This window comes from Helianthus annuus, chromosome 17 (genome assembly GCF_002127325.2).
Source record: "Helianthus annuus cultivar XRQ/B chromosome 17, HanXRQr2.0-SUNRISE, whole genome shotgun sequence".
Taxonomy (NCBI): domain Eukaryota; kingdom Viridiplantae; phylum Streptophyta; class Magnoliopsida; order Asterales; family Asteraceae; genus Helianthus; species Helianthus annuus.
The window spans coordinates 66133663-66154764 of record NC_035449.2 but is presented as its reverse complement, the minus strand read 5'-3'; the positions used below and the strand labels follow the sequence as shown (position 1 = coordinate 66154764).

General features: G+C 40.3%; 1 protein-coding gene across 1 annotated transcript; it reads left to right on the top strand.

Moving 5' to 3' along the window:
• The first annotated feature begins 7592 nt into the window (after window positions 1–7592).
• On the top strand, window positions 7593–20008 carry LOC110924390 (trigger factor-like). Its single transcript, XM_035986241.1, has 6 exons — window positions 7593–7851; window positions 17418–17491; window positions 17576–18297; window positions 19218–19220; window positions 19322–19396; window positions 19966–20008. The coding sequence occupies exons 1-6, from the start codon at window positions 7593–7595 to the stop codon at window positions 20006–20008; spliced, it is 1176 nt and encodes a 391-aa protein (XP_035842134.1).
• Window positions 20009–21102: the final 1094 nt, after the last annotated feature.

Below are 21102 nucleotides of genomic sequence, written 5' to 3'. Positions count from 1 at the left end.
TTCGATCGACCAGACCAGTCGATTCTATAGTGTTGTCACATAGAAATGTCAAAGTGTTAGAAAAATTTTCAGAATTTTCATGTTCTTGTTTGAATAATTTTCACTGAATAATTTTTACAGGGACGAGGAAAAGAGAAAGACAAGAGTCATAACATCCCTTGTGAAATTGATTCTGAATCAACCACTGGTACTGTGGTAGAAAAGATGGCAACGTTTTTGAGAGAGAGAAGAATAGCTAAAGCTATGTCTGATAAAACTGTGATTTATGAATCACATGTTAGAGCATTCTGGAACACTGCTAGATATGAAGATTCAGACAAAATGATACATGCAGTATTAAGAAAGAAGGATCAAGCTGGAAAGGATATAGATGTGGAGTTTAAGTTTGATGTAGGAGATGTGAGGAGAGTCCTAGACTTACAAGATTCTGACAATGATCCAACAATCATGTCTGAACGTCTTGTAAAGGGTTTGTGGTGTAGAATAGGATTCACAGGGTTCATTAATGGAAAGATGTACAAAAGATGCTTCTCCAAAGCATATAGGTATTTAATACACTGCATGATACACTCAATGGGACATAGAAATGGAGCATATGATGAGGTTGCTGACTACATCATGAATATGATAACAAGCTTGGTGCTAAACAGAAGGTACAACATTAGACAAGTGATTTTTGAATACATGAAGGAGAATTGTGAAGCTGGAGCAGATAAGTATATCATGTATCCTAGATTCATCATGATGTTACTAAATGACAAAATCAAAGATATTCTGAAGGATTGTGAGGATGTGATGGAGATGAGTGTTGTGAATAAGACAACAATAGGAAGAGTTACAAAGGATAAGGATGAGAAAACCAAGCAGATGATTTGCAGAATAAAAGATAAAGCATATGTTGCTCCTGAAAACGATAAATGGAGGCATGATGACAGCAGTTCAGACAATGAAGACTCAAAGATGAGTGAGATGGTTGAGAAAAAGACTAGGGGGTGGCATGTTAGAGATGGGAAAAGGAAAAGGACTCCTAAGTCATCCCCTGCAGTTGTTATTCCTAAAGAAGGAGAAAAGGGGTCTTCTGGAGAGCCACAACAGAAGTTGATGGATGAGACAGTTCTAGAGCCATCTGTGGTGATTGAACAAGGTGCTGATTTGTTAAAGCAATCTTTGGAAAGCTATTAGAAAAAGAATGAGGAGATTGCAGCACAACAAGCTCAAGGAAAAAATGTTCATGCTGAAAAGGTTACAAGGGTTCAACCAGATACAGAAGCTTTAAGGAGTTCAAGTGATGGAGATTCTGAAGCTACTCAATCTGAATCTAAATTAATTCCTGAAACCGTTGGTAAAGGAAAAGTTCAGTTGAAAAAAAGACCTGCAAAGAAACAAAAAGGTTCAGATGATGAAGATTCTCCTTACGATCCTGAAAAGTCAAAGAAACAAAGAAAGAAACGAAAGGCAGCTCCAGTTGGTGTAATCCCCAGAAATGTCAGATCAAAGAAATCAGGAGCTGAGTCACAAAAAGATAAAGAAGGAAAGGCAGCTCAACCTGTTCAGAAAGAAAAATCACCAAGTGTTGATGTTCCAAAAGAACCGGAGGTGAAAACAAAGGAACTTCCAGTTGTGGAAACAGAAAAGAAGACAAGTGATGATGATTATGTAGAGATCACTGGATTCAGAGTTGCTAGTCCAAAACCTGCTCAACAAGAGATTCCTCAGTCATCACATCAGAAAGTAGAAGACTTTAACTTTGATTTTGATAATATTGGCTCGACTACTGGTATTTTCTCTGAAGATATGCCTGAAGGTGAAAGTGATATGTTCAATGATCAGGCGGTTAAAGATCTAACTAAGAAAGTTAAAGAGCTGGAAAAAGAGAAAGCAAAAGCTGAGGAAGAACGTAATATGCTGAGAAGTCAAATTGATGAATTGATGGAAGCTCATGATAAAATAGTTGCAGCATTGGTTGAAAAGGAGAAAAGAATGAATCAAATGAAGGATGAGGCCGAGGGTAATTCTAAAGTGTTTGAGTCGTTAACACAAGAGATATCTTCTTTGAATGCCAAGATAAAGGATCTGGAGAATGTGAATCAAACGTTAAATCAGCTTCTTAATGAGACGAGTGAAGCTTCGTCTAATGAAATGAAGGCAATGAAATTAGAGATGGAGGCCATGAAAGCTGATAAAGTAATGAAAGATCAACAACTTCAGATGCTGGTTACTGTGGTTGAAAGTCATTTGAAGATGAACATTCATGCTGCGTTTGATGAAATTGATGTGATAAGAGCAAACGAAAGGAGATTGGAGCGTGAACGTCAAATGGCTGAAGAAGCAAATCTAAAGAACAAAGGAATAGTTGAAGAGGTTGAGATAGTCGATGCATCTTCAAGTCAACCAGAGGTTGGAGGTTCTTCTTCGCAACCTGATATTGAAATGATTGAAGAGGTTGAGGTTCAAGAACAAGAAGTTGTTGGAGATGATCAAGAGATGGTTGAAGCTGAAGCTGAAGAGCCTCATGAACGAGAATACTTGATTGTTGGTGAGCCTATTGAGCCTATTATTGCTGAAAATGTCCTTCGAAGAGTTGAAATTATTCAAAGAAGAAAAAGAGCAAGGGAAGTACTACTGCTGGAGTATACAACTGACAAATTTGTGTTAGTTGGAAATGCTTACCCTGTGCCATATAATTCAAAAGAAGTGGCAAAGTTGTTAAAGTTTATGGATCTAAAAAGAAAAGGAAGGATAGCACGTGGAGAGATTGTGGATGAAGATTCTGATAGAGAATTGTTTGGAGATGATGAAGAAGATGATGAAGATGATTCTGATGATAAAGATGATAAAGATGATGAAGATGATACTGACGATAAAGATGATAAAGCTGATGATAAGTCTGATAAAGATGACAAAGGCGATGACGACAATGATCAAGGTGCTTCGGGTTTATTAATCAGTGAACCAAATGTTCACGAAAGAGTGGATGAGCTGATGAATAATGAAATAAATGAGCAGGAGGATGAAGTTGATCATGAAGCATCGTCGTCTGGAAAACAATATGTTGATCAGGTACTTCTTTCTAACCCTACTGTCATTTACTTATCTGGTAAACAACAAGGAGAGGTAGAGGTTAAAAGAACACGGGCTGAAATGTTAGAGGAATTGGGTTTGGAAGATGGAAAATTTAAATTTGATATCGAAGATGAAATTCCTCTCTCACCTGCAAAAGATTTCGAGCCTAGATACCCTCATGAAGCTGATCATTATGATGAAGTGATTGTTGAAAGCGCATCTGATTCAGAAGAAGATAGGGTGGATTTTCATTATGAAGGTGAAGATGTTGCATTCCTTACTTTCACAGAGTTGTTTCAAGAAAAGAATGAAGATGAGTTGAGAAGAAAGATTGAAGAAAGGGTTGCTACAGCAGATATTCCTGAACCGGTTTCTAGAGAAATAACAGCTGAAGAAAGAAAACGATGGTTCAAGAATATGCCAAAAGAAAGAAAGACTCTCAGGGCTCTTCAATATTTCACTCATAACAAAGATCTTTCTTGGGGATATCTGGAAGATTTGAAAGTTTATGCAATCAGAAGGGAGCAGGGTGTACAGTACTTTGAATTCTTAGCTGATATAGCTACTTTACCCTGGTGGGACGTAGATGAGTTGGTGGTTACAAAGAATTTCAAGCAATACTACTACGGTCCAGAAGTTCGAGAACGTGATCAGGATTTGTGGAATTACATCAAATGGCAAGCAAAGAATAATTATCCAGATTGGAAACCACAATATCCGAAGCAGATTGTTACTTACTTGGAGAATGGAGAAAAAGACATTACGTTGGATGTGAAGCCTCCAAGATGTTTAAAGAATATGCCACTCAGAGCCATTGAGCAAGATTTCTACGATCTATTTCAAGCTTGGCTATATAATCCATCTACAGCTGAAGCAGTTATTTCTTTGTATGACAAGACCACTGGAGAATGACGAAGAATAAGTATCTTGGATCCTATGTGGCTGGTCAACTGTTCGAAGAAAGATATATAGATTGTCTGTTTGTCAACAAGATAATCTATGATAAGAAAGACAAAGAGATAGCTATGCAGTATCAAGGTGTGATAGATGTTTGCTTCGCAAAAGAAATCAATTCAGGGAAAAATTGGAAGACGAAATGGAGAGATCTTGAAGTTGATGAGTTCCTAAAGGTGTACAAGCAAAGTCAAAGACAGAAAGAGATAGCTAGAAAAGCTGCAGAGAGGGGAAGAAGAAATCTTGGGTATGTACCGCCTACAGATCAAACGCCTATTGAATCTGAAGAGAACAAAATTCCAAAGTGGGATCGAAAGCGTGATGGCGACCGAGAATACCGAAAGTGGTGGATAAATGAGGGGAGGCATAAAAGAAGGAGAATGTTAGAGGAACGAGCTGAACAGAGAAGACAAAAGGCTAAAGAGAGAAGATACAACAGGAGAAAATAAAGACTATGTTGGAAGGAACTACAGCTACATCCGAGGGGGAGTCTGTTAGTGCAATAACGTCTGTAGCTTCCGTCAACATGTAGTCATATTTTGTATAGTTGTGTGTATGTTATGTTTGTGTGTATGTAAAGCAGGACAGAATCAGTGAAGTTTTTGTTAAGTGCTGTTGATGCCAGCCGATCGGCTAGCCCAGCCGATCGGACAGCCCGGCCGATCGAGCAGGCTACTCGATCGATTAGCATTGTCAGCCGATCGGCTAGACCAGCCGATCGGCCAGCACTCTCTTATTCTGTCCTTGCCTATAAACAGCCGGTAGGTTAGTTTATTTACAACCTTTTGACACTTTCACATGCAACCTACCTTTTGTATGTCTGATTTCTTTTTGGCTCCTGTACATTTTCACATCATTCAATAGAATCAGACGGTGATTCAAAGTAGAATGTTGTCTCTGTATATCTGCTATGTGATTACATGAATTCCGCGCATTGATCACTTTACGATTCAACTACGTTTACAAACAGGATGATCCCATCCGAGGGACCAACAGATGAGGATGATTTTCAGCCCTTCGCGCTACCCGATGTTGCCGCCGAGCCCGCTGATGGCCCTTTTGCTGGGGATTTGCCGCTCATGGAGATCCCTGCCCCTATACCTCTTGCCGCATACCCTGTTCTTGATATGCTCCTCGACGCCGACGCTGATGACGACGTCGTTTTGTTTGATGACGAGCCCCTGGAGGATGATATTGAGGGCGAGGCCCTTATAGCTGACGGCGGTCTTTTGCTGCTCGCAGATGCTCCTGCTGAGGAGTCACCTGCTCATTCACCCATCCCAGACTCTTTCGAGTCTGTGGCCTCTGCACCATTGCACACTCAGGGTGCGCAGCACTATTCTCATGCCTCAGATCCCGATAGAGCATCATCTGCTGCCCCTGCCCCGAGCTACGCCTTTGATCACGACCTTGATGAGGATTCCGACCATGTTTTTCCACCTGGGTTTGATCCGGACCAGGACATTGAGTTTATACACCTGGATCAGCCTATGGAGGACCCGGTTGCCCCAGTTGACCCTGTTGACCCTGCGTTTGCTGACCACACAGATTTCGAGATGGAGTTCGACGACCCAGAGCCTGCCATGGCCCCGAGCCGGTAGCCGCTCCTGACCCTGTGTTTGAGCATGACCCTACTCATGCTGGCGTACCCATTGTTGACCCTGTGATTGCGGATCTACCCGTTGATGATCACCCTGTTGATGCTCCACTATTGGAGGGTGATCATGTTGTTGTTGCTGCTCAGGCTGATGCCCCTCTCATCGCTGATGTACCCGCTGAGCCTGTTGTTGTCGCTCCTCTTCCTGATCCTGTTCCTTTGGAGCCCGATCATGCGCTATTCGCGACTCATATTGATCCCCGTTATGCGCACACCCAGAATGGGTGGATTGATGCTGATGATGAGCTCCCATCTTTTCCCCCACATACCACCGATGCACGTCACATGGATTTCCCTTTTTCGTTCGCCCAGTACACACCTCCAACACGTCCGGGAGAGGGTTCCTCGACTAATCCCTTCGGCCATGTGCCAACATCTGTCCCAGTTATACCACAGTTTTCTTTTGCTATTCCCCCTGTTCCACCATTTTCCATGCCACCATCCGACCCCTACCACCCTTTTCATATGGGGTATTCTATTGAGGACATTCTTATGTCTTTTGTTGTCCAGCAGGAGGCGCTCACGCGGCGTATACAGGAGCTCGAGAGAGCACCACCACCGCCATGCCAGTGTCAGGGCCAGACCCACCCTGCTATTCCGCAGCCCCCTCGAACGTTGTCACCAGACTCTGCTGCACGTCTTTGGGCACTGGAGCAGCAGATGGCTTCCTGGTTGCGTTCCCAGCGAGCCATGGAGGAGGATTGGCTCCATTTGTGTCGTTTGTTCTATTCCCATTTTCCCCCTCCTCCACCGCCATCAGTGTAGGGCTCTTTAGTATAGCACGGGTGGACATTGGTGAGAAGACGGCGATTGCTCTGACCGCACAGCTTTTTGGAGACTGCATTATGATCCTGACTTTTGTTGATATGTATATGGATGTATTGACACTGATTTGATATATTTTTGGACTGGGGTGATGTAGCCCTTAGTCGTTGATGTTGTATGTTACAGTTATGTACTTGTACACTTTACCATGTGGTATCGATTTATGGCAATGCAATCGCAATATTCTCATCATATATGATGTTTGATTGATTATTTATGTTTTATGACATGGGATGTTGTGTGATGGATATATTTATAACATGGGATGTTGTGTGATTGATATAATTGTAACATGGGATGTTATGTGATTGGTCTATTTATAACATGAGATGTTATGTACTATTACTATCATTATATACGTACGCTTTACTATGGCCTGACCCATGTGAACACATCGTTTAGAAGATGCCGCCGAGACGTCAAACGCAAATGCCTACGAATGAGGCAGAGCTTCAGCAAGTCATCGCTGCTGCCATCGCACAGTACGCCGCCTCTCAAGGAGGGACTAGTGGAAGTAATTCTGGCAATACTAGCAACAACAATCCGCCCCATGGTAATACTAAGTCATTGAGACATACCATGATACAATTGGATATCTCTAGCAAGGATGCTAATGCCATTCATATGTTGTAACGTATGTGCAGGGTGCACCTACAAGCAGTTCCTAGATTGCAAACCTGTCAACTTTGATGGCACCGGAGGTGCTGTCGCTTTTGTTCGTTGGGCCGAGAAGACGGACTCAGTTCTCCGCATGAGCAAGTGTGCTCCAGACCAGCAAGTTACCTACATTTCGGGGCTATTCTTGGACGGAGCCCTGTCCTGGTGGAATTTACAAGTGCAGACTCTTGGAGAAGACGCTGCATACGCAATGACATGGAACGAGCTGAAAGAGCTCATGCGCCGAAAGTATTGCTCTCGTGCAGAAATTCAGAAGTTGGAAACTGAATTTTGGCATTTGAAGATGGAAGGTCCGAAGATCGTAGAGTATGTTCAGAGGTTTCACGACCTGTCACATGTGGTACCTTATATGGTCACACCAGAATTCAAGCGAATTGAGCGCTTCATTTGGGGTCTAGCTCCTCAAATCATAAGTATGGTGACCTCATCCAAGCCTGTAACAATTACTGAGGCGATCGATCTGAGCGTAGCTCTCACTGAGGAGGCTATCCGCCTAAACAAATTTTCTGAGGTTGAGCCAAAGAAAAAGGAGACTCATGTAGAGTCGTCCGGGGGTAGTAAAAGGAAGTTCTCGAATTTCAAACAAGGCAAAAGCAGTGATGGTAGGAAAGGAGAACCAAGCGCACCAGTCCAAGCTACAACTGGTACTGGAAGGAAAGGAAAGGGATATATGGGTACCCATCCCAAGTGCGACACCTGCCAGCGTCACCATTCTGGCCGGTGTGGTTTAAAAGTATGTGAAGCTTGTGGAAAGACTGGCCACTCAAAAGACACTTGCTGGGCCACTGTTGGCCGGGGAGGCCAAGGAGGATTTGGAAATAGAAACAATAACCGGGGTGGAAATGGAAATCGCCCACAAGGAAACAATGGAGGAAATGGGAATCGTGGCAACAACGCAAATCAAGTTGGTACTGGTAATGCGAACCAAAACAACAATAATCAAGCTGGAAATGGTGGAGGAAACGGGCAAAGACCAAGATGCTTTAACTGTGGTGATATTGGGCATTATAAGCGGAACTGCCCAGAATTGACTCAAGCGCGTTGAAGAGTTTTCAATATCGAAGCAAGAGAAGCGCGCCAGGATCCCAATGTCGTTACTGGTACGTTCCCTGTAAACCAATGCTATGCATCCGTTTTATTTGATACTGGTGCCGATTATAGCTTCGTATCGTTAGAGTTTAAGAATATGCTTGGGTTAGCCGCTAGTAAGTTAGATATTCCCTACTTAATCGAATTGGCTAATGGAAAGTCGGTGGAAGCCAATGAAGTTGTCAGAGGTTGTGTAATTGAATTGGGAGAGCGTGAGTTTGCTTTGGATCTACTACCAGTCCAGCTGGGAAGCTTCGACGTGGTAGTAGGGATGGATTGGTTATCAAGCCACAAGGCAGAAATTGTTTGTCACGAAAAGGTCGTTCGTATTCCAACCGAAGATGGTGAAACAATTGTGGTTCATAGAGAGAAGCGTGATACGCCGTTAAGAATTATCAGCTGCCTGAAAGCGCGAAAGTGTTTACAAAAGGGGTGTGCTGCCTTCCTGGCACACATCGTGGATAAGAAAGCTGCTGAGCCGAAAATCGAAGACATCCCTGTCGTGAGGGAATATCCAGAAGTCTTCCCAGAGGACTTGCCTGGATTGCCACCTCAGAGGCAAGTAGAGTTTCGCATCGATTTAGTTCCAGGCGCCGCGCCTGTGGCTAAGGCACCTTATCGACTTGCCCCGTCTGAGATGCAGGAATTGTCGACACAACTTCAAGTGTTGTTAGACAAAGGGTTTATCCGACCAAGCTTCTCGCCTTGGGGAGCTCCGGTCCTGTTTGTCAAGAAGAAGGACGGTAGTTTTCGAATGTGTATTGACTACCGGGAGTTGAATAAGCTGACGATCAAGAATAGGTATCCTCTGCCAAGGATTAATGATTTATTCGATCAGCTCCAAGGTTCAAACTTTTACTCAAAGATCGGTTTGCGATCTGGATACCATCAGTTAAGGATAGAAGAGGAAAGTATCCCGAAGACAGCCTTTAGAACTCGTTATGGACACTAGGAGTTCCTAGTTATGCCGTTTGGGTTGACAAACGCTCCTGCAGTTTTCATGGATCTAATGAACAGAGTTTGCAAGCCGTATTTGGATAAGTTCGTGATTGTGTTTATCGACGACATTTTGATTTACTCAAAGACAAAGGCTGAGCATGAACAGCATCTAAGAGCTATTTTGGAGCTGCTGAAGAAAGAACAGTTGTATGCCAAATTATCTAAGTGTGAGTTTTGGCTACGTGAAGTCCAATTCCTTGGAGATGTAGTAAATGGAGATGGAATTCATGTGGATCCCACCAAGATCGAAGCGATCAAGAATTGCGAGACGCCAAAGACGCCAACCGAGATTCGACAATTCTTGGGTTTGGCTGGCTACTATCGAAGGTTCATTGAGGATTTCTCAAAGATCGCTCAACCATTGACGCTCCTCACACAAAAAGATTAGAAGTTTGATTGGGGAATCAAACAGGAAGAAGCGTTCCAGCTATTGAAAGATAAGCTCTGCAATGCGCCAATCTTAGCACTACCAGAAGGTACCGAGGATTTCGTGGTATACTGTGACGCCTCGCGTCAAGGATTAGGTTGCGTGTTGAGGCAACGCCAAAAGGTTATAGCTTACGCATCGCATCAACTGAAGGTACACGAAAAGAATTATACCACGCATGATTGGAACTAGGCGCAGTGATATTTGCATTAAAGATCTAGAGATACTACCTATATGGTACGAAGTGTACAATCTTCACAGATCATAAGAGCCTACAACACATATTCAACCAGAAGGAGTTGAATATGAGACAGAGATGATGGGTTGAGTTGTTGAACGATTACGACTGCGATATAAAATATCATCCAAGGAAGGTGAATGTGGTCGCCGACGCCCTAAGTCGAAAAGAAAGGATCAAGCCCATAAGGGTTAGGGCTTTAGGGATGATTATCCAAACCGATCTTTCCTTGCGCATTCGTGCCGCGCAGAAAGAAGCTCTTAAGGAAAGAAACCTTGAAGAAGAATATCTCTGTGGGATGGAGAAGCAATTAGTGCCAAACGAGGAAGGAACGTTATGTTTTATGAAATGGATTTGGGTTCCTCTGTTTGGAGGTTTGAGAGAAGTTATTTTTGATGAGGCACACAAATCACGCTACTCTATCCATCCAGGAGCGGATAAGATGTACCAAGATCTTAAGGATTATTATTGGTGGCCTAGGATGAAAGGCGATGTTGTTGTTCATGTGAGCAAGTGTTTAACGTGCGCTAAAGTGAAAGCGGAATACCAGAAGCCTTCAGGACTTCTGCAACAACCTGAGATTCCCAAGTGGAAATGGGAACAAATCTCCATGGATTTTATTACAAAGTTGCCAAGAACGCCAAGAGGTCATGACACTATTTGGGTAATAGTGGACCGATTAACGAAGTCTGCGCACTTCTTACCTATCAGGGAGAAGGATAATACGAGCAAGTTGGCTGAAATTTACATGAGAGAATCTCAGGTTTATTACAAAGTCTGCGCCATGGAGTACCTCTCTCGATCATCTCTGATAGAGACGGAAGGTTCGTATCAAGGATATGGCAATCCTTCCAAGAAGCTTTTGGCTCACAATTGAATATGAGCACTGCATTACACCCACAGACCGACGGACAAAGCAAGCGGACTATTCAGACTTTGGAAGATATGCTGAGAGCATGTGTTATGGATTTGGGCGGTAGCTAGGATAAGCATTTGCCATTGGTCGAATTTTCATACAACAACAGCTACCACACCAGTATTGGTGCCACGCCATTTGAATCTTTATATGGCCGCAAGTGCAGATCACCGCTTTGTTGGTCTGATGCAGGTGATAGACAATTGGTTGGTCCTGATGTGGTCCAGAAACCACAGACAAAATTGCACAGAGCCGGGATCGCATCAAGGCGGCCCGCGATCGTCAGAAATGTTATGCGGACCGAAGAAGGAAACCTCTGGAATTTGAGGTAGGTTATATGGTTTTGTTGAAAGTATCACCCTGGAAGGGTGTGGCACGCTTCGGGAAGCAAGGAAAGTTGAATCCGCGGACCATCGTCCGTTCAGAATTTTGGAAAGAATTGGGTTAGTAGCATACAAGTTGGATTTACCTGCTGAACTGAATGGCGTTCACGATACATTTCATGTATCAAATCTGAAGAAAAGTCCAACTCAAGATACTGTTGTCATTCCCACCGACGAGATTCATGTTGACGACACGCTCCACTTTGTTGAAGAACCGGTTGAGGTTACAGATTGGAATGCAAAGTTCGTTGGAACGCAACATATGGTCCTGAATACACCTGGGAGCGTGAGGACTGAATGAAAGAGAAATACCCCCACTTATTTCCCAAGAACCCTGCATCTAGAAGGAGAACTTAAAATTTCGGGACGAAATTTTTCTAACGGGGGGAGAATGTGACAACCCTCACCAAACCAAGTATCCGTACGACTTAATTAATATTTAATTACTGTTTAATTACTGTGCTTGCTTGAAATTGCGGATAAACTATTACTTGAATACTGATACATATACATACTTGCATCATACTTTATCAACTGTCACTCCATTATTTATATACAGAACTTTAGTGACAAACATGATGCACAAAAGCACAGTAGCACAATAAACGGATAACCCAGTAAACGTGCTGACATAGCCAGCACCAGGCAGGTACTGCCTCTAAGGCCTGTGTGAGCCCAAGATAGTTTACTACACTAGTAGAGAGTGTAGGGATAAGAGGGTTGTAGAACTGCGTCACTAGGTGATAATTATAGTGACCGAATGTGCCTAAAACGTACTTTAAGTACAAAATTCAGCACTTTAAATAAAAATTTAGCATTAAGCTAACTAATAAAGTGCCAAAACATGAGAAAAATATTACTAGACACTTTACAAAGTTTCGGGAATTCGTTGTGTCACTAGAAGTAGTATTAACGACACTTTAAAGCTTTGTTAAGTACTTTAACGGATCACTATCCAACCAAACAACCGGACTTAACCCGGAACATAAAAATATTGTCATCAACATTATTTTTCTTTTTCTGAGCCAGTTAGGGTCCCCGAATACCCTAACACCCGCTATAACTTACAACACACTAGTAACCAAATTAACCTCCTAACTAACTAACTAATACTTGTTTACCTAGTTGAAACCCAACCAAAAGCCTCCCCCATAGTAACCGATCGGTTACCACCTAGGGGACACCATCTTACAACATGATTATTTTAATCACCCATGTCATAAATCTAGATAGCATAATTTCTATTGGATAAACATGTATGAATGGATTATAAATAAGTCTCTAGTATCTTAACCATTTCATAAACCACTAAACAAAAAGCAAATACTCTCCCTCTCCTACTCTTGCATTCGGCCGAGATCCAAGGCATCCCACCACCCACCTTTCAATTCCATACAAGCCATTCTATACATATACAAGTGTTAAGGATCGCGCATAAGGAAGCTCGGTGCACTCGGATTGCGAAGGACCTCACTACATTGCTTTTATCCACTCGATTTCCGACTAGTTTCTTCCCTAGCCTCGAGCTAGTGGTAAGTGACTCTAAATGCCTTCTTGATCTATTCTAAAGTGGTTAAAATGAACTTTGTCGGTTAAAAATCATGAACATACAAGATGACATGCTAAAAGTTTACAAAAATGATAAACATGTTGGATAAAAACAATAGAGTTGTGTAAAACTTGTAAGACTTGTTTTATTGTGATTATTTAGTGTTGATCTATGCTAGTAGTAGCTCGGATCGTCATCTAACCCGGCTAAGTCATGTTCATGTAACATGACCGAGAGTATGTTAAAGTGTGAAAGTGGTTAGATGAAGAACACTACTACTATTAACTTGTGTAAAAACAATATTTCTTATGAAATGGAGTTCTAAACTAGTAGATCTAAGGATCTACAAGTGGTATTTTTGAAGAACCAAGTGTCAAGTGAAATCATATTTTCTAAACCGGATCTTTCCTAAACAAGGGTGATTTTTGTAAACACACAAGTGTGCAGACACTTGTGTAACACAAAGTTTTGGACAAAAGAACTATTTTTGTAAATGTTGACAAGAAGTTGTGGAAATCTATTTTCTTTAAAAACGAGACTCTCAAGAGACCGAGTTGATTTATACAAAGATCCACTAAAAGTAATGGAAAGTTACTACCTATTTTAGATAAACCACAAGTTCATGTATTTTTGCGATTTATATCTATTTTGACTAGTTTGATGGTTTGAATATTGTTTATTGTTGATTGAGAAAATTGGTTATTTGAATTTTAAAAGAAAAAGATACGCTTAAAAGCGTGGCTACCTCCAGTTACAGGGGAAACTCTGGCGAAATTTTTCCAAAAACCTAACACTTGGAAATATTTTCATCACAAGTGTTATAAATATATTTTTAGCTTGTTTTCAAAAATATAAATTTCGCCACGATTTTTATTACAAAATTTCTAAGCGTCGGAGGTGGGATTTTCACAAAATAAAACTTGATAAATATATATTTGATATATATATATATATATTTTTCATAACAACACTTGTGAGATTTTTATGATTTTTTTGTGAACTATACAAATATTATTTTTAGGGTAAAAATAATATTACCGAATGTTAATGATTCCAAAATAATACGAACGCCTTCACAATAAATATTAAGTTACAACGGTATTATTAATACCACCCGATCTTTAAACGTAACTTACGCATTTTCGAAAAAATACTAGTGAACGCATATTTTGACAAAGGTATTATTTTGGGAAAAATATTTATATTTTTGAGAAAGGAATAAAATATATTTTATTAAGTGAGACTTAATAATATATTTCGAAAATTCACGAGCGCACACGTATTAAAACCCCCATCCTTGGGAAGGAAAATATTTACCAAATATTTGCAAAGTGTAAACACGAAATAGTTGTCTAACTATTTCCCAAAAACTTAAACCTTAAGCTAAGGCACAGCCGTTCGTCTAATAAGAGTTAGTACGTGTAGGTCGTCGCACAGCAGATTGATCAGGAGATTTACTTGATAGAGACGCACCACTGTGAGTTCATGTTTTCAGTTTTCTAAACTGCGGGGGTGAAATACATGTTACTATATTTACAAGTACTCTTTACATGGTATGGTTAAGGTAAGGAGGGTTACTACTTAGATCATGTGAGTGGGTAGGCGCAACTTGAGGCCATTAATCCTCATTGTAGGACCGAGGGACAGTAGCGGTAGATCTATCTGGGTGTAGCGAGCCCAGCCCCAGGCCCAGCATAACGGACCTTGGGGTGACTTTGTACCCAACGCCAAATCCGCTAGGTTTGAGTCTTCCTACTTGCACTTCACACATATCAATGGCCTTGCAAACCATTGGTGATCTCTTTTTCCTTATTTGCTACATACCAGGATTTTATACATACAAAGGTTTTATTACTCACTTACACATGAACTCGCTCAACAATTTTTGTTGATTTTTCCAACTTACATGTATTTCAGGGAACTAAAGATCTGGCACGGTATGCTACGTTTTCCCGCTGCATAAGAGTTTCGAAGTCATCCAAGTTTAGGGGATGTGACTTTTACCTGGACGAGTCACAGTCCTTAAACTGCGTTTATTACATGTTGGTGTTGTGTCTTTCAAACAATGTTTTTTATGTTATCAGGTTGTAGTGTCCGTTGCATGAGTCAACGCCTTAAGACAATGTTGTGTTACTTATGTTTTAAAACTTAAATCAATGGATGATCTTGCATGGTTTTATTTTCATATAGCTTTGTTATGATTAAGCTATGGTATTAAGAAGTCACACCAAATTAACCACGCTTCCCCAAAGCCAGGGTGTGACACTTCATGTTTTGGCCTCAATTCACCAAGAATCACTTGGATCTAGCCGATTTCCACATAAACAAACTAAGATCTATCACAGATCTGAACATTTACATGGTGTGAAGGATTGAAAGAAGGATTTCCAACTTTCTTTCAACTCTTTTACACGCAATGCCTTCAAACCGGTAGAAACGGAGCTTGAACTAACTCACTAAACATACAAATGGTTGGGTGGTTCAAGAATCGGATTCTATCTACGAGGTTCACCGACTTCGGGTTAAACGTTAAACTACCGTCCCGAAATGTTCACCGGCCGGACTTGGGTGATTCCTGTCCGAGCAGGGGAAACAAGTAAGAATGAAGGTGCCATGGTTCAGCTCGTTGCCAAAATACCTCGATATAACGTCAAACAATCAGAACAGCCAAGTGTTAGACGAACAGGCCAACTAGGTCAGGATGCTGACCGATCGAACAGGTTGTTCGAACGAACAGCCCAACCGATCGGACATGTCAGCCGAGCGACCAGGCCAGCCGATCGGCTAGCACATGGCCCCACACTTCAACAATTTCATGAAGTCTAGTATTGAATGAAGTGTTGTTCGATCGAACTAAGGGTTGGATTGAATTACTCTTCGGATCATGAGATACTATGCTTCAACACTTAATCGATTTTCAAATTGTTCGATGTATTAGAGTGCCACCCGATCGAACATGCTGTTCGATCAGGTGACATCCTGCTAAGTACTTACTATTGAAGTGTCTAATCGATCGGTTAGGCCGGCCGATCGAACAGACCGTTCGATCGATCGACCTGAAAGGTAAGAACACTTCAATGTTCTCGAATACTACAACGAAAACTTCAAAAGGACAAGCCATCATACACAAACACATCCTACTCAAAGGAAGAAACAATCCACTCGAACAGTCCAACCGATCGAGCCTACCGGCCGATCGAACAGGCTGCCCGAACGGGCTGACCAGAGCCTACCGGCCGATCGAACAGGCTGTCCGAACAGACTGTCTAACCGAACGAACAACCCGTTCGATCGAACCTACAGTTCGATCGACCAGGCTGTTCGACCCATCATCACCTGTTTCCATTTAATGAGTTACTCATCGTTATACTATCGAACTATTCAGGCTAACCCTACTCTCAAGCGCTTCCTTCAATCCATCAATCAATCGCTGTGAGTATACTCGAACCCTTTTTGCTTTAGCACTTTTGGGTGTTACATACGTTACTTATCTAAATCACAATCGAACACACTACTCAATTATGTAAACGCTAACCGTTCTGCATGTATTACCTGACTAAATGAATGCTTGTTGTTATGTTTACACATGGAATGCTGTCTACCTGCCTTAACGAAGTAGTACTATAGTTTGGACTCAGCACCCGTTCACACGGGGGTTGTTAAGGACAAATACTTGCATGGATTACGGTGGTAATCATGTATTGCGAACTGTCTCGGACAGTCAACCCGCAGTCATTGGTATCGATAGATCCATGTCGATAATTAACATGCATCGTTTTCCTCTGTGTACGTGCTGGTTATGCGTAAACTATTTCAAACTCTATATGCTATTATCAAACTTGTATACTCACCTTTACATTTTATGTATTGACATTATTTTAACGTATGTGGCAGGCAATTAGGATGCTTATCTGCTAGGAAGGCGACCTTAGAATAAGCGTCTAGAGCATAGTTGTCTGTAGATCTTGCAGATCGAGTCTCTAGAAGCATTTAAACAATATTTATATTTAAATCTGAGTTGTCGGAACGGAATATTTGACTAGTTGTTATCTGTAATAATTTGTTTTATTATTTGGGATACGGTATGGGACGTATTAATTAAACTAAATAGTAATGATAATTGTTGTGGAGAATTTTTGGACAATCTGTTTCGCTCAGTGCCATGCCCTGATGATTCCGCCATCGGTTGGGGTGTGACATAAATGGATCAAAGAAAACTACGATCCAAGAGATAGAGAGAAACAAAAGAAAAGAAAGAGGAGTACGGACGATGATGATGAAACGTATGTTCCACCAAAAGATGTTCAGGTTGTAACACCACCATCTTCGGGAGGAAGGAAGAAATCTACGTCAAGAAAACGTGTCGTATCTCCAGCAGTGCAAAAATTAAAAATCAAGCTGAAATCAAAGTCTATCCAAGAACCTCAATCTAAACCACCATCACCACCTCCACAACAACCATGATCACCACAACATTTACAATCACTACAATCACCACCACAACATCCTATTTCATCACCTATTCATGAACAACCATTTATAACTTCACCACACGTCCTGCAAACACCACCAACCACACAACCACCAGTACAAACTACTCCCGGATCATCTGGTTTTAAAGATTTTCCACCTATTCCAGAGGATATAACTCTTGAAAAGCTTGATGATTTTAGTTTTGTGAATGATGAGCTTGTGAAGAAGTTGCAAAAGAAGGTGGATGATGTGTTAGTTTAGAAAAAGAAGTTAGAAAAACGTGTCAAGTCTGTTGAAGTTGAAAATTCATCTTTGTTGAAAAAGGTTGAAGCTGATCAAGCTGACATAGATATTCTTAAAGTTCGAATAGCAGAATTGGAGGAAGAAAAGGCTCGAAGGGATGAGCAGAATGAATACTTTAAATTGAAAAATAAAGAGTTAGAAGCCAATATTGCTAAGAAAGAACATGAAGCGTATATGATAAAGAAAGTGTTGGAAAACTTGATTGGAAAGCCGATAGAACAAAGATTTGAAGAGATTGAACTTGAGGAAGTAAGAGCAAGACGTAAAGCTGAAATAGAAGCTAAAATGAAAGACAAAGGTAAAGGTGTTCCAGTTGAAGGTGTTGCTCAAGTAACTGAAAGGGCAATTGTTGTGTCTGAGCCAACAAAAGCTACAGAAACATCTATTCTAGATCCTTGTCCTATTTCTTCAGTGTCTGGTGAAATTGACGATGATGATGAAGATGATGAAGAAGAAGACGATGATGATATTCTGAAAGATGATGCAGATGATGTTTATTCTGTACATAGTGATCATGATGATGATGGTAATGATGATGATGATGATGATGATGATCTTAGTACTTCGGGTATCAAAGTAACTGAAGCATCAAATGAAGAGAAGATTGATGAATATCTTCATGATGATGCAAACGAAGAGCCTGAAAATGCAAGTGGAAAGGGGGAGCATGATGATGCTGATAAAGATGATGAAAATGTTGATCAAAGTTCAAGATTAATTGTAATACCCCAAAAACGGGTTTGGTAATTTAAACCCGGTTACTATTAAGAAACGGGTAAGGTACCGTTAATGAGAAAAGTTAACATGAAAATGAGGACTAACTAGGAATAATTAACCTAGTTGATTATTGGTCTCGTTAGTAGTAAACGAAGAGTTGTAGCCTTATTTAATTAAAACAAAACATGAGGGACCAAAGTGGATAACTTGAAAGTTGTTTTATTAAATGAAAATAACACACACACACACACACACACTTCGTGTGTGTTCTGTACGTGATCAGGGGAAGGCTCTAGAGAGCCAAACCCTAGTTCATCATATATCATCCAATTGAAGGATGAATCGAGGCTCAAATTCAAGAAGGAACATGAATTAACGATCACCCAAGCTAAGGGATAATAAGGTATGTTGAATTTTGATGTTTAATGAAATTGAGAAATCTTGATGAACATCACAAGTAGTGATTTATGCATGAATCGTTTAGGTTATGGCCAAATTGACAATGTAAGCTTGCTTAGGAACGAACCCTAAGTGAAGATTTTGAGTAAATTGTTATAAATTGAGTATTTTGATGATTTACTACACCTAGCTAAGTGGGTTTATGTCTAATCCATGAAAGGGTATGAAATTGATTGTGAAAATGTGTAGTATGTGATGTGTACATGTATATAGATTGAGTATGGTATATAATTTGTATGATGTTTACTTGTATTGATGAATGAAAGTGATAACTAGGAAGAAAAGCATTAAATACTTGTACATTATGCTTAGGAAGTAGTACGCACACCAAGTGTTTGAGGAAATGTCTAAAAGACAATAATAAGTGAAATTGTATGCATGTAATGGGTAAACATATATAGTTCATGTGAAGATTATGTAGGGATGATGTCGAGTATGCTTTATGCTTGTTTAAATGGATTAATGATGTTGAGTATGCTTTATGTAGGTCGTATGTTAGATGTGAATTTGATATGGTTGTTCATATGTATAAGCATATATGCTAATAAGAATGTGAATGTAATGACATGAGTGTATAGGAATTATGTCAAGATGGATGGGAGCGTTGAAGGCTAACGGGCTAAGAAGACTCAATCGAGTAAGCGAACGCAAATACGGACGCGCAAGGTAAGTGAACTCCGAACTTACCCTTTTGTTTGGTAATGTATTTATGATATATGTTAATTGTTGAATGTAATGTAAGAAGATATGACTCAATGCTATTACTAAGTTAAGTTTTAATGGAATGGGTTAGAAGTGGTTAAGAAAGAGATTCGATTAAGTTTGGGTAAGAAAGGGAACTTACATAATGAATTATGCATAAAGATGAATTAAAGAGTTATACATGTAAGATGAAAATTGTAAGTACGTGTTCGAATAGAGAGTGAATACATGCTTAAGTGGGTATTTAATTATGCTTGAATGAATAAGATAAGTTATGTGTATTTGAGGACATGTTCATATAAATGGAAGATAATGTACTAACCATTTTTCTATTGAGAATTAATGTGAAGTATAGGCATGTTAACAAAGGAAGTGAAGGTTGACTCCAAAATCCGATGCGAGTAATCGAATGGATGGATGAAGGGGCTAGTATAAGAGAAAGCATGACATGTTGACGCGCTATTATGCATGTGTTAAGATTTTTGTATTATGTGACCGGTTGCTAATAATGTGACTGAATGTGGTGACTGCAGGCTATACAAGTTGGATGTTTCATCAAGAAGTGTACGCGGTTGAAGATCGAGTCAAGACATGGATTGTATGTGGGTGTGTACTTGGTCACTTAATTTGAGATATGTATGTTAGTTTTTGATTAATTTATAAAAAGAGATTAATGTATTTAAGTGAAAGAAAGAATGTAATGAAGGAAATTTTAGGTATGTATTTTCCGCTGCGAATCTTAGGTTAAAACGTGTTAGGGCGTTACATTAATTCTACGTCTTGAACATGATGTAGAAGAAGGTGAAATCTTGCATACATATACAAGAGCTGAGATTGTTAAGATGATGGTTATTGAAGACAGTGAGTTTTACTTCGATTTTGAAGAGGAGTTGAATAAGTTTGACACTAATCTGCAGCAAGAATATCAGTACAAATACGTTGAAGATGCTGATAATTATGATAAAGTTGAAGTTGAAGACTGGAGTGATGAAGATCAGTCTGAAAATGTTACCGTTGATATTTCTAGCTTTCCGACACTTGCTGAATTTTTCAGTCAAGCGAATGAAGATGAATTGCGAAGAAAAGTTGCTGAAAGTGTAAAGAATAAAAGTTTTCACGAAATGTCGAAAGAAGAACAACGCGAAGAAAAGAAAAAGTGGTTCAGGAAGGATCCAGAAAGAAAATTCAAAAGACCACTGAAGTATTACAAAAGAGATAGAGAAGTTTCTTTGGGAGATATAATAAGTTGGGGTTATTTGCCACAAGTGAATGCTTATGCAATCAGAAGAGAGTTTGGCGTTCAGTATTTTGAGTATATTTAAGATATAATGACTCTGCCTTGGTGGGATGTTGAAGAATTGCCCAAAATCAGAACATTATCTTATCCAGTCAGGGTACACGATATGCCTACATAGGGCTTGATGAAGTTTGAAGCTTTCAGAGAATTCAAACACTGGAAGCCACATCATCCTAAGAAAGTGAAGAGGATTGATCCAGTTATAGGCATTGAAGAAACAATCTTGCAGATCAAGAAGCCCAGAGTGATAAAGAATATTCCATTGCCGAAGATGGAACAGAATTTTCACGAAGGGTTTGTATGTTGGGTGTATAGCTGCATGACAACCGAAGCAGTGATTGTTTACAAAGTTGGGAATGAAAGCTGTTGGGAT

Coding starts and splice junctions, on each gene's coding strand:
- LOC110924390 (XM_035986241.1), top strand. CDS start 7,593: ATGGTGACCTCATCCAAGCCTGTAACAATTACTGAGGCGATCGATCTG. Junction 7,852..17,417: donor GAAAGGAAAGGGATATATGG/GTACCCATCCCA, acceptor CACCTATTCCAG/AGGATATAACTCTTGAAAAG. Junction 17,492..17,575: donor TGAAGAAGTTGCAAAAGAAG/GTGGATGATGTG, acceptor TTGTTGAAAAAG/GTTGAAGCTGATCAAGCTGA.